Raw genomic sequence first — 12,876 nt, 5'->3', positions numbered from 1 at the left:
GACATTGGTTTTTATTTTACGGTTAAATAATTTCAATATTAACACACACACACACACACACACACACAATATTGTTGAGAGTCAATATTGAATAGCTGAAGAAGAATATTGACACACATGCTTGCTTCATTACCACACCATCATAGGTCGTATCTCTCCTCGACGTGTCACACTAAATCGGTTTAATTGTCCATTACTGGTTTATTCGAGAATTTATTATAGAGGTTATTTGTCTAACAGTTGTGTGTGTGTGTGTATGTGTGTGTGTGTGTGTGTGTGTGTGTGTGTGTGTTAGAGACAGTTCAACTGGTCTTATGCCTTATACTGGACGACATATTACAGTGCAGTATACATCGCGTCTTGCCAAGATGAATGTAATCTCTCTCTCTCTCTCTCGTCTCCTTCATCACGTAATTGACTCAAGTTGACGGGATATCTCTCTTCTCGCCTCATCTACGTCATTCCATTTATTGAAAGTCGCTTATTACCTTTATTCCTCACTGACAGTCATGGCTTCATCACGTCTATATATAAAAGATGAGAAAAAATGAGAATTGGACGAAGTAGCGAGGTGGGACTGTGGGTCTTGTGGTGGTAGTGGTGTAGGGCGTAGGTCGTGTGTGTCTGCTCCCTGGTGTTATGAGATGGGGGAAGGAATGGGTTGATCATGTGGTAAATGGGATGTATCGTCAGGGGAGGGGGAAAGGACCGGAGGAGGAGGAGGAGTAGAGGATGAGGAGAGGAGAAGGAGAGGGGGAGATAGAAGGAAGAGGAAGAGGATGAAGAGAAGAAGAGAAGTAGAAGGGTAAATAAAGGAGAGGAGGAGGAGGAGGGGGAGAGAGGGGATGATAAGCAAGGAAGGGAGGGAAATAATTAAGGAAGGTGGTAAGGAGAGGGGGGTTAGTTATCGGGGAAGGCAGGAGACTATGGTGAGAGGTGTTTGATGAGGAGGAGGGGGGGGGCAGTGTTGGGGAGGTGTATCAGCTGTCGTCTCCCTCAAACACACACACACACACACACAATCTCACGCCCACTCACCCAATCTCACGCCCACTCACCCAATCTATGTCTTCCTCCTACAGATGGACTGGTGGACTGCTCGGACTCAGAGTGTTGTTCCACAGACGCCTGCACCGACCACGTCATGTGTATGGTGTCCAGTGATCCTGTAGAAGTGCTCCTCCGTAAGCAGCCGCCCGCCGTCACCGCCTCCTTCTACCTGCGGGTGAAGTTTATCATCGAGGACTCCAGTGTTCAGAGCTTCGCCCAGAAAGACGAGTATAGCGAAAGGTAATGTGTGAGATGCATTGGTCAGTAGCTCTTCATGGTAGTTTGATATGTGTGTGTGTGTGTGTGCGTGCGTGTGCGTGTGCGTGTGTGTATGTGTACGCGTCTTATGTGATCAGTCTAGAGGTCACTGGTGTCATTCTGGAGTATAAGGTCACGGATTGATTATTAATGACCTTTAATGACCTATTATTTTTTATAATTGTTTTGAGTAGAAAGTTGTTGTCATTGCAATGGTTTAATTAGACCATAAGTCACCCTTAGTTTTTATTAATAAGGTAACAATTATTACCTTATAATATTTGACCTAACTTCCGGGATGTGACCAATGACCTCCCTCGCTGTAAGCTCTCCTGGGGGTCAATCTACAACTCATGTCTTTATTTATTTTATTTTATTTTTATTTTTTTTTAAGGAAGGAAAAAAATAATGTTAAAAAAAACAGAGAAGAGGTGCGAGGTATTATGCTAACGTCGTCCCTCCTTAGATGCAACAGCAGGTCTTATCCCCTTAATAAATAAACCATAACACCTGTCTCTCTGACCTGTGACCCTGGTTTAAACACCCCCTCAAAACCCCCCACCACCCCCCCCCCTCTGCTACACCTCAAACGGGCGCCTCAAAAAAAAAAAAATATACTATATTCCTTTTGTTTACTTTCATGGTAGAAGAAACTCCATCAAAAGTGAAGCTATTTACGATGTTTTTCTGTTAATCAATTGTTTCCCTCCTCCCTCCCTCTTACACCCCCAATGCCTCCCCGGCCCTCTCCTTCTCCTCCCTCCTCCCAAACATTCCACATCCTCTCTCTCTCTTGACGTTTTCCTCCTATTCTCACTTCCTTTTACCTATCATTCGTTCAGGCCTCCTCCTCCTCCTACTTCTCTTTCACGTTTCCTCTTTGTCTTTTTTCTCATCCACTCTCTCTTCTAAATCTCTCCCTCTTCTTATTTATCCTCCTCCTCTCTTACCTTATTCTCACCCTCTTCCTCCCCTCCAATGTTCCGCCTCGATCAATGTCAACGGGCCACCTGCCGCAAACGTTCCGCGCCTGTAAACAAACGTTCCACACTTACCCCTTTAATATGACTTAACCTCTTTATACAAAACGTTCACGTACACTTAACCCCCTTATTACGAGAGGATCATGTACTCTTGACCCCTTTATACAAGAGCATAATATACACTTAACCCCTTTAATACGAGACAATGACGTACAATATCAGAGTGGAGTATCATCCCAACTTTTGCCGAAGTATAATGCAACCTAACCTACCCTAACCAAAACACTGAATGGTATTACTAGCGACTTCTTTACTGTGTTGCATAGGCCTTACTGCCGACTTCTTTACTGTGTTGCATAGGCCTGCCAACTATTTACGTGCTCCACTCATGTGTATGTCGAATGGGTCAACCGTTCCGTGATGCACTCGTCAAAACTCCGGGAAAAATGATTCATTATCTCACTGTACAGTCATTCAAATAACTTATCTGTACTCGGGTTGATCGATGAATTTCAGAATGAACACTACGACTCCTGTTGTCTCGGTTTGGTTGTCAAAATCCTTCGTCCGTTGTGTCATATTTTCTCAACACAATTTTGTATAGATAGTTTTTTGAGTGACTGTACAAGCGACCTGCAGGCTGGCCCAGATTGACCTGATACGAGAGGTGACGTCACGATTTCGACCCCCCCCCTCTTCCTTGACCTGTGACCTCCCTCTCTGTCGTTTTCGTGTTCCCCCTCTCTCTCTCAACCCAACCTCCCCACTGTCCCCCCCGGAGAGCCCAGTGTAATACCTCACCTCTTCTCTTCCTTGTGTCTGTGTACATCTCTCTCCTCCCTCCTTCTCCCTCTCGTTAATTCCTCCTCCTACTCGTCCTCTACCTGCTCCTCCTCCTCTACCTTCTCCTCCTCCTCCTCCATCTTTCTTGATACTATTAAGACCAGCCTCTGGAGGGTTGTTTGTTTTTCTCTTTCCCTTATAAGTTCTAATAATACTAACCCTTTACTTTATGTAGTGATTATTTTACAGTCTCCTTTAGGGATTAATTATGTACAAAACAGAAGACATAATCCCCCGTAATTGTGAATGATCTGAATAAATAAAACAAAAGTGTGTGAATCCCTTTAATCTGATCGATGACCAGTTAGCTTTATCCCTCCAGATCGTGGTACCACCAAAGTCGCCCTTATGACCAGTGTTACATAAGGTCGCTTATTACTGGGGGCGACTTTGGACAGTTATAGCCATGTCATTTTGTTTCCTTTCAGCACAAGTTTTGTGATGGTCATTGAAGAGGTTTAAGAGTCATAGTAACGATGTAATGGCTACCACCAGATAGATAGTCGTGTGGTGATCACAGTGTCTATTGTACAGCTGTGTGACGTCACGCCCTCCAACCCGAGTGCCCCTCTGTTACCACACACTGCCCCACCAGCCAACACGTACAGTGGTGTTCACAGTGGGTGTCGGGCCTCGGGCTGGGCTCTCGGGCTTGTAGTTTGCTCTGAAGAGTTGCACTGAAGCCTTTGTACCATGATTCATGGTTCAGCCCTTGGCGGAGCCTGACCAGGGCGTGTCGATAAGACCAGCCACTAGGGACCTGATCCTCCTACACATTATCAAAAAATCTTACTTTGGTTGGTGCTACACGAGTCTTGTTGCTTACTAACAAAAGCCGCTAATGATGAGGTCTTCTTAGTGACTCACTGTTTGTTAAGAAAACTTAAAACTCTCGTTAATAAATGTTGAGTCACTAAATGTATTTCTACGACGATTTGTTATTAGTAAGCAGAGACACTTGTGGTGGAGACGTGGACGGCGGGAAGTAAGTGTTTGATAATAAGTCTTGAGGACACGCCCCGCCAGACCCCACAAGGACTGATGTGTTCTGCGTCTAGCTGTTAAGGTTTTCTGTCTTAATGTTATGTTGAGGCATATGCTAGAAACACTCAACACTTCTCTCTCACATTTTACGTCACGGACTAAAGTCAATATAGTCAGATTAATAATTCCCTTTAGATATTGATTCAAACATAAAGCGCTGTTTTGTTAAATGTGTTTTTATATATTTCTCTTGAACCTTCCGTCACCACAAGAACAAATAAAGTGGAGTTAAAACATTTAATAAAGATGACTTATATTGCACTGGTCATTGTGTTTTGTATTCAAAGTAATGTTTATAAGCAGTAAGACAAACACCTTCCTGTCGGGGCAGAGAAAATGTGTTAGAGATTTTTATAAAGTCAATATAAACCAATTATTTATTTCAGTGTTATAAATGAAGACTTAATACAAAATGACCCCCACTATAATGATTGTAATTTATAAATATACCATACAGACTCTACTTAAAGTTAAATAGTAAAGTAAATATTAAAAAAAAAAGGCCTCGTATACACTGCGTCAGGCACCTGCAGAAACCCATAGCTTACTGATGCCTCCTGGTCCGTCAGGTGGAGAATCCTACGGTACCTTCAGCCTCTGTTGTGTCCCAGTGTGGAGTACCCCCCCACACATACATATATATATATTTGATTGTGTTTTTGCTACTTAAGGGTCCCAATCATTAAGCCAGTCACCGCCAGAGGGCCATCAGTGCCTCGGTAAAGCCATGGGTTTCATCAGTGTCTAGCCGTTGCCTCTAGTGTAGTAATCTTTGTGTGAATGTTAAAGTTACTCAGTAGTGTCCTGACCTAGAAATAACATCTTCTCTAGCGGCTGCCTCCTCGCGGCCTCTTGTGCTAGTGTGTGTGTGTGTGTGTGTGTGTGTGTGTGTGTGTGTGTGTGTGTGTGTGTGTGTGTGTGTGTGTGTGTGTGTGTGTGTGTAGGTCATGCATCACTCAACAACAAGCAGCTGACTGGAGCCCTCATAACAAACCTTATAGTAAAACAGTGTTGGTATGTGTCACGCCTGGTACTACTACTGCTACTACCACTACTACCATTACTACTGCTAAATCCTACTTGTACTTTTCTGTTTTAATTCGGTGTGTAGAACCTGTAGTGGAACAAGTGTGAGGGTTAATGTGTTCTCCTCCTAGAGTCATGGATGCATAGTCTTGTCAGCATCACTATACAACATTTTTAAACCAAGTGTAAGTGTTGAGGACTAGTTCATGTGTAAAGGGAAGATGTCAGAACAATAGGTATATATATTTTTTACGTGTAGTGGTTTAGTTGTGTGAATATGTTAGTTTACTGCAGGTGATAAGTTAGCGCCCTATTCTAAACACTGGAATTGAGAACACAACGTTTAATATAGTAGAACAGTTGTTAATGGTACTCCAAATTTGTAGCGTGTGTTGCAAATGTGGCACACGCTGCGTTGCACAGCTTGCAAAATCAGAGAGCGAGCCCAAGAAGGAGCTCTGCCACGACACCTCTTTAAGGCTGACATTCCTACCGACTGGACGTGAGAATTTCGGCCTAAAGGAGCAGTGTGAAGGGCAGGGGTCAGGGCCGACTCCTGCCTCCCTCTCTTATTGTTGTGACACGAGTGTGAGATGTGTTGTGGTGACCTCGTCCGTGTTGTGTTCTAGCGTATGGCTCCACCAACCACTTGTATATTAGACCATTTGTGTCCCCCGATGCCGCCGCCCCCCCTCCCCCCTTACGACCACCATCACCACTACCACCCCTGCCACTATTGCTGCCGCTACTACCACCACCACTACCCCTACCACTATCCCTGTCACTACTGCCGCTACTACCACCACCACTACCCCCACCACTACCCCCACCACTACTGCCGCTACTACCACCACTACCACTACTACCACTACCACAATCACCACCACTACCCCTTCCAATAATGTTGCTACTACCACTACCCCTACCACTACTGCTGCTGCTACTATCACCACTACCACTACTACTACTGCCGCTACTACCACTATTGCTGCTACTACCACTACTGCCCCTACCACTACTGCCTCTACTACCACTACCCCTGCCACAACTACCACACCACCACTACTACCACTATCACCACTACCCGTACCACTGTTGCCGCTACTACCACCTCTACCCCTACCACTACTACCACCACCACTACCCCTGCCACAATTGTCGGTACTACCACTACTATCACTTCTACCACTATACCGTTACTAACACCTCTACTACCACTGCTGCTATCACCACTACTACCACCACCACCACCACCATTACCACCACTTCTGCCACTACTGCCGCTACTACCACTACCCCTACAACTATTGTCTCCATTGCCTCCGCCACTACCATCACCACCAGTACCCAATTGCCACCGCCATCACCACCACCAGTACCCCTACCACCACCACCAGTACCACCACCGCCATCAATTCCTACCACCTCACCTCACACCTCACCTCACTCACCACCACCACCACTCACCACCTTCACTGACCACCACCCCTACCACCACCACCCCTACCACCACCACCCCTACTACCACCACCACCCCTACCACCACCACCACCCCTACTCACCACCATCACCACCACCACCACTATCACCACCACCACCACCACCATCACCACCACCACCACCATCACCACCACCAGTACTCCCTACCACCACCACCACGCAGGTCTCCCTACCACCACCATCACCACCACCATCACCACCACCAGTACCACCTCACACCACCACCCCTACCACTACCATCACCACTACCAGTACCCTCCCACCACCACCACTACCACTACCACCACTACCATCACCACCACTACCACCATCACCACTAACACCACCACCACCACCACCACCACTACCACCTCACCATCACCACACCACTCAGTACCCCTACCACCACCACCTTTACCCCTCCCATCACCTCCACCACTACCCCACCACCACTACTACCCCTCCCATCACCTCCACCACTACCCCCACTACTATCCCTACCACCATCACCACTACCACCATCACCACTACCACCATCACCACTACTACCACCATTCCTACCACCAGGCCCCTCTTCATCTAACACCCCCACCTCCCTTTTCTCCCACATGGTATTGTCTTCATTCCAACAACAACAACAACAACAACAACAACAAAAACAACAACAGATACCATAGGCTTTTCATGTAATTCAAATTTATCCAAGGTACCATCCCTCTCCCTCCCTCCCTCCTTCCCTCTCCGATACAGGATAACCCCTCCCTCTCAACTTTCCCCTACCTCTCTCTTCAATTTTCCCTCCCTTTCTCCCGCTTTCCTTCCTTCCGTCCTTCCCACCCTCCTTCCTTCCTTCCCTCTCTCCCTCCTTCCTTCCTTCCCTCCTCACCCCCCCTCTGCCACCTGCTCCATCCCTTCTTCCATCCCCCCCTCTCCTATGCATGACAGCCCCTCCCTCTCCCTCAACCTTTCCCCCTCTCTCTCCCTTCCTCTACTTTCTCCTCCCCTTCCATTCCCCTCCCTTTCTCTCTCTCCATATAACCTTTCCGTCCCTCCTTCTCTCCCCCCCTACCCTCCTGTTCTCCCTCCTTCCCTCCCTTTCTCCCTCTCTCCATCTAACCTTTTGCTCCCTCTCCCTCTATAGTGTTACCTGCTTTATACAACAACACCTTTACACTCGAGGAGGTGTTACCAGCTCAGGTCTGTATAGTAGTCCGAGAGGGATCAACCTTCATCTGGTAATACTGTAGTACTCGTCCAGGAATACCCGTAGTTGATATAATTATAGGAAATTATATCACTGAGTTTTACCTCCACATGTTTTACCGTCTTAGAATAACCCAGCATTATTATAGGTACTGTATAATTCGAGTCTCTGGGGCGATATTGTGAAATAAAATCTAGTGAATGAAATGATAGAATAACAGATAAAAAGAAAGAACAATGAAAGAAATAGGATAATAAGAGCAATAAAACTAGATAGAAATAATAATAAGGAAAAAGATGTATAGAATAATCAAGTTAACGATTGGATGGACACCTGACCTAATCAACCAATCGCAGTAACGACTAAGCATTATTAACCAATCAAATTAACGATTAGGAAGACTACCTTACCTAAATCGGTAATTGAAAAGACACTTTTTTGTTTATTTAACCAACGAAATTAACCCCGCAATTTAACCCAAACTAACCTAACATTAACCTACCAGTCTGATAGCGTTTAGATATATTAACTTAACCAAATTACAGACACTTAGGCTATCATTATTTCCGGTATGTTATTGTCTTTACTGTAGGTCGTGATATCAGGGTCATGTAAAAGAGATATAGGAGGAGTGTGTTTTGGAGGTGTATGTGTGTGTGTTGGAGGGAGGTTATGTGTGTGTGTGTGTGTGTGTGTGTGTGTGTGTGTGTTGGGGATATTTGTGTGTTTGAGGTGCTTGTGTGTTGGAGGAAGTTCGTGTGTTGGAGGTACTTGTGTGTTGGAGGAAGCTTGTGTGTTGGGGGGTGTTTGTGTGTTGGAGATGCGTGGTGTTGGACTACTTGTGTATTGGAGAAACTTGTGTGTTGGAGGAGGCTTTTGTAATGGGAAGTTGTATGTTGAAGAAACCTACTGTATGTATTGCATGATAATGTATATTGTATTAACCAGTGTTGCAAGGTCGTGTGTGTTTCAAAGACCTTGTATGTTGCAGTAGCATGAGTATTGCAAGAGGTTATGCGTTGCAGAATCCGTATGTGTTGCAGCACTTGTATTGCAGGAGTCTAAATTACCGTAAGAGTTTGTGTGTGTGTGTGTGTTGCATGTAATCATCTGTTGCCAATAATAGCGTGTTGCAAGGTATTGTATGTAGAAAGGCAAGATACTGTATGTGTTGCAAGTTGTGTGTTGCAAGAGGTAGTGTGGTGGTATTCTTGAGAGAGGTGATAGGGTGATGGTGCCACGGTCAGCTCCGTACAGTGTAGTTATTGGTGTAAGTTTGTCTGTCAACTTTCAGTAGAGGTCAAAGTTGTCACGGCGAGAGGAGAGATTTTTTTTCTTATATATTTTTAAAGGGCAAGTGTCTCTCTCTCTCTCTCTCTCTCTCTCTCTCTCTCTCTCCGTGACACTAGATACAGTATCTATTATCTCCATGTTGTAAAATGATAACGGAGATAAGAATTGATAAGCTACTCTATTAAGATACCAGAAGTGTTGATTTAACTCCTTAAAATTAATACAAACTACTTAATGATGAAGCCATCAGGTGAGTCAATAGGTAAAATGAAGTAATTGTGGAAGCTCATTTGACTCTGTGGTTATTACAGCTCTCGTTTGATTCAGAGGGAAATATCGCTTTGAATAAAAATGCTTCCTTGTTGATTAAAAATAGAAACCTCGCTTATGTAATATCCTAACCAGTTTCACTTAATTGCGCTTGGCATCCTGTGGTACTCAGCTAGTGCCATGGGATGTAAGATGCCAACAGGTAGCATCGAGAGATTTTTTTTTGAACTACCAGGTGTTCATGGAAGCTTTCACGTTTATTCACCTGACGCTTATCTAACTGTAGTGGAGATGGAGGGCGAGCTATTTATTGTTGCTCCCCCAAGTGGCATACCTTTACGAGACCACTGGACGTGCTACCCAAGTAGATCAAGATGTATTGTTTAATTACACGGTCTTGGGTGTAATGTTATTAGGACCTTTCTCTCCTCCCCCACCCCCCAAGTAACGTCAGAGAAGATGATGGGACGAGTAACAGGTGTTGTGTAGGAGCCCAGGTGTCCAGATCACGTAACATCTCCCTGAAGTAGCAGGTGTTAAGTCAGGTAACAACAACTTGAAGTAACAGGTGTTTAAGTCACGTAGGTGATGTTTAGGGTCACGCAACAGCTGTCTAAAGTCACGTAGCAGCTTTCTAAGTTCACGTAACAGTTACTTATGATCATATGACAGTCGAATGTATTACTTACCAATTACCACGAGTTATATAGCATCTACCTACAGAGATTTACTGCTTATATTAACCCCTACATTAACTCGTATAAAAACCTAAATAAAAAAGGTTCATCTATAGTGATACAAGATGAAGTGAACCCCGGAGACTCGTTTAATATGAGAACCCATTTATAGTGTTTGTTTATTTTATGATCACTTTACTGCTCAGGTGAAGGAACCATACAACACATCACTAATTGGGGAGGAAATGAACTGCGCTTCACGGCATTCCACACACACACACCTGTTTTGAGATCCCTTGCAGTAAACAAAGCTGTGATCAGTCAGGTAGACACGATACACGATCTCCTTCAGCTGGCTAGTGTGGTAACCCTGACACAGTGTTTACAGATGGGCATTTGTCCCTTACAAAGATAAACCTAGGTTAGAGCCTTCTTCATCCTCCTCCTTATCCTCCTCCTCCCTCCCACCATCCTTATACTTTTCCTTCTTCTTTCTTCCTCCTCCTTCAAGCTTCCTCACAGGTGTACACATCCTCCTCCCCCACCTTGTCAGTAGTATGATGCTTTACAAGGGCAGATAATGATGTTCTTGGCAGAGATAAGACCCAGATTAGATCCTCTTTCCTCCCTTCCTTTCCCTTGTCCCCCTCCCCTCCAGCCTCACAGGTGAGCCTTCCACTCCTCCTCCTCGCCCTGCTCGTAGGAAGGTGTAAGTGGGTGCAGGTGGCGTGAGGTGTTGGTCGTAAGTGGGGGGGGTGGGGGTGTGCGCGGCCCGGGGTGATGAAGGTGGCCACCGTTCTAAAGCCCCCTGTGTCCCCATGTCTGTCCTCTGTGGCGTCTCCTCCTGTCCGTGTGATGTACGCGTTCTGCATCTGTTGCGCTATCCGTACCGTACTGTACCGACCACGTACACGTACCGTACCGTCTCTCTGCAACGCCCACCACCAACCAACCACTACCACCACCCACTGTCTGTAAAATGTCATATTGTAGTCAGTTTTGGAGCTCCTACAATCCTCGGTAAGTAGACTGTGCCCCCCGGCTAGGCTTCGCTGTACCTTAGTTTCATACCAAAACTTTTTCATTATGGCATTCAGTAATCCTCTTAATGGCTCTCAGTTTACTTCTTATCATTATTATTATTTTTTTTTAATTCTGTTATGAATCTTTACCTCCCGACGGGTTTATCTTACCTGTTCTAATTTTTATAGAAGCAAAAAAAAAATATATAAAAAAAATATATATATATATCTATAATTTTAGCTTGTTTATGTTCACAGTTGTTCATATTTTAACCCACCAAGTTTGTTTTAATGGATGTGAACACTTAACAAGATTAAATGAACGCGTTGGAAAGTTCTCATGTGTTCACCTTATGTTCACCAACCAGTCATTTATATTTTTATGTCATTCCTAAAAAAATTATGTTCATATGTTTCCAATCTTTTTATTTTTGTTCATCGTCATTATTATTATTATTATTATTATTATTATTATTTTTATTATTATTATTATTATTATTATTATTAATCTATAGACATTAACCATCCTTTCTCCCTTAAAACAATTATTATTATTATTATTATTATTATTATTATTATTATTATTATTATTATTATTATTATTATTATTATTATTATTATTATTCATTTTCCTTCGTGCATGGTTCGTTACTTTATGCCGTTTACCATTAAGGATAGACTTTAATTCATTTTTTCCCCCTTTTTTTCCTTTATTATTAAATTCTATTACGGTTGTCACTTTGGGCAATGAACAGTTGAGAATCAGTATATAAAAAGAGAGAAGAAAAAAATAAAATAAAATAATAATCGCACCTGGAATGATTTCTGCCTGGAATGATATATTGAGAAAAAAATGGATGACGATAATGGTTAAGAATAATAATAGGAATAATAATGGTTTAGAATAATAATGGTTAAGAATAATAATGGTTAAGAATAATAATGGTTAAGAATAATAATGGTTAAGAATAATAATGGTTTAGAATAATAATGGTTAAGAATAATAATGGTTAACTAAGAATAATGGCTAATGGTTTGATAAAGGGTGATAAAGGGTAGAAGTGAAGAGTTAACTTGTTGCTTCAGTCTCTCCCCTTCTACCAACCCCCATACACCTTCTCTTCCCCCTTTTTTTCACAATTTTTTTTATTACCGCCCTTTGCCTCGCCCATGAAGGACTGCTCTACACGCCCTCTCTTTTGTGGTGATAACTGTCGTGTAAACTTATCGTCGGGAACTTCTGTCGGGTCTGTCGGGGTCTTTTTTTGTTTTGAGGGGGGTACCTGGTTTTCTTGGAGGGGAGGGTCGTGTGTGTGTGTGTGTGTGTGTGTGTGTGTGTGTGTGTGTGTGTGTGTGTGGCAATGCGAAAGTAAAAAGCTGACCCTCTTTTTTTTCCTCTTTGATTAATCCCTTTACAGAAGATAATCTAATCCTCTTCCCGTATTTCTTAATCCTATGAAGGGATTATCTTATCCAGTCGTCAGTTAATCCTCTGTTTAAGACCAACTGATCCTGGATATTGGATGATCCGCTGGAAGACTATCTCATCCTCTTAGCTCATCCACAGGAAGTCAAGTATTACTGTATTTGGCCAAGTCAAGTATTACTGTATTTGGCCAAGTCAAGTATTTGCATAATCTTTACAATATATTTCTCAACTAAATGGTTTACAATATTAGTTCATCAGTCGACTATCGTAAATGTAAGTGACGTCATCTTCATTATAC

General features: G+C 43.5%; 1 protein-coding gene across 1 annotated transcript in view; it reads left to right on the top strand.

Annotated features, from left to right (window-relative positions):
* Nucleotides 1–12,876, top strand: part of LOC121878469 (teneurin-a-like) — a gene marked incomplete at its 5' end in the record, with an annotated part of 135,050 nt that overhangs the window by 44,969 nt on the left and 77,205 nt on the right. The window contains 2 exon segments of the mRNA XM_042384710.1: nt 1,083–1,290; nt 11,121–11,147. Of these exon segments, the coding sequence (XP_042240644.1) occupies nt 1,083–1,290; nt 11,121–11,147 (235 nt within the window).

This window comes from Homarus americanus, unplaced genomic scaffold (assembly GCF_018991925.1).
Source record: "Homarus americanus isolate GMGI-L3 unplaced genomic scaffold, GMGI_Hamer_2.0 scaffold33529, whole genome shotgun sequence".
Taxonomy (NCBI): domain Eukaryota; kingdom Metazoa; phylum Arthropoda; class Malacostraca; order Decapoda; family Nephropidae; genus Homarus; species Homarus americanus.
This window is presented reverse-complemented; position numbering and strand designations above follow the sequence as displayed.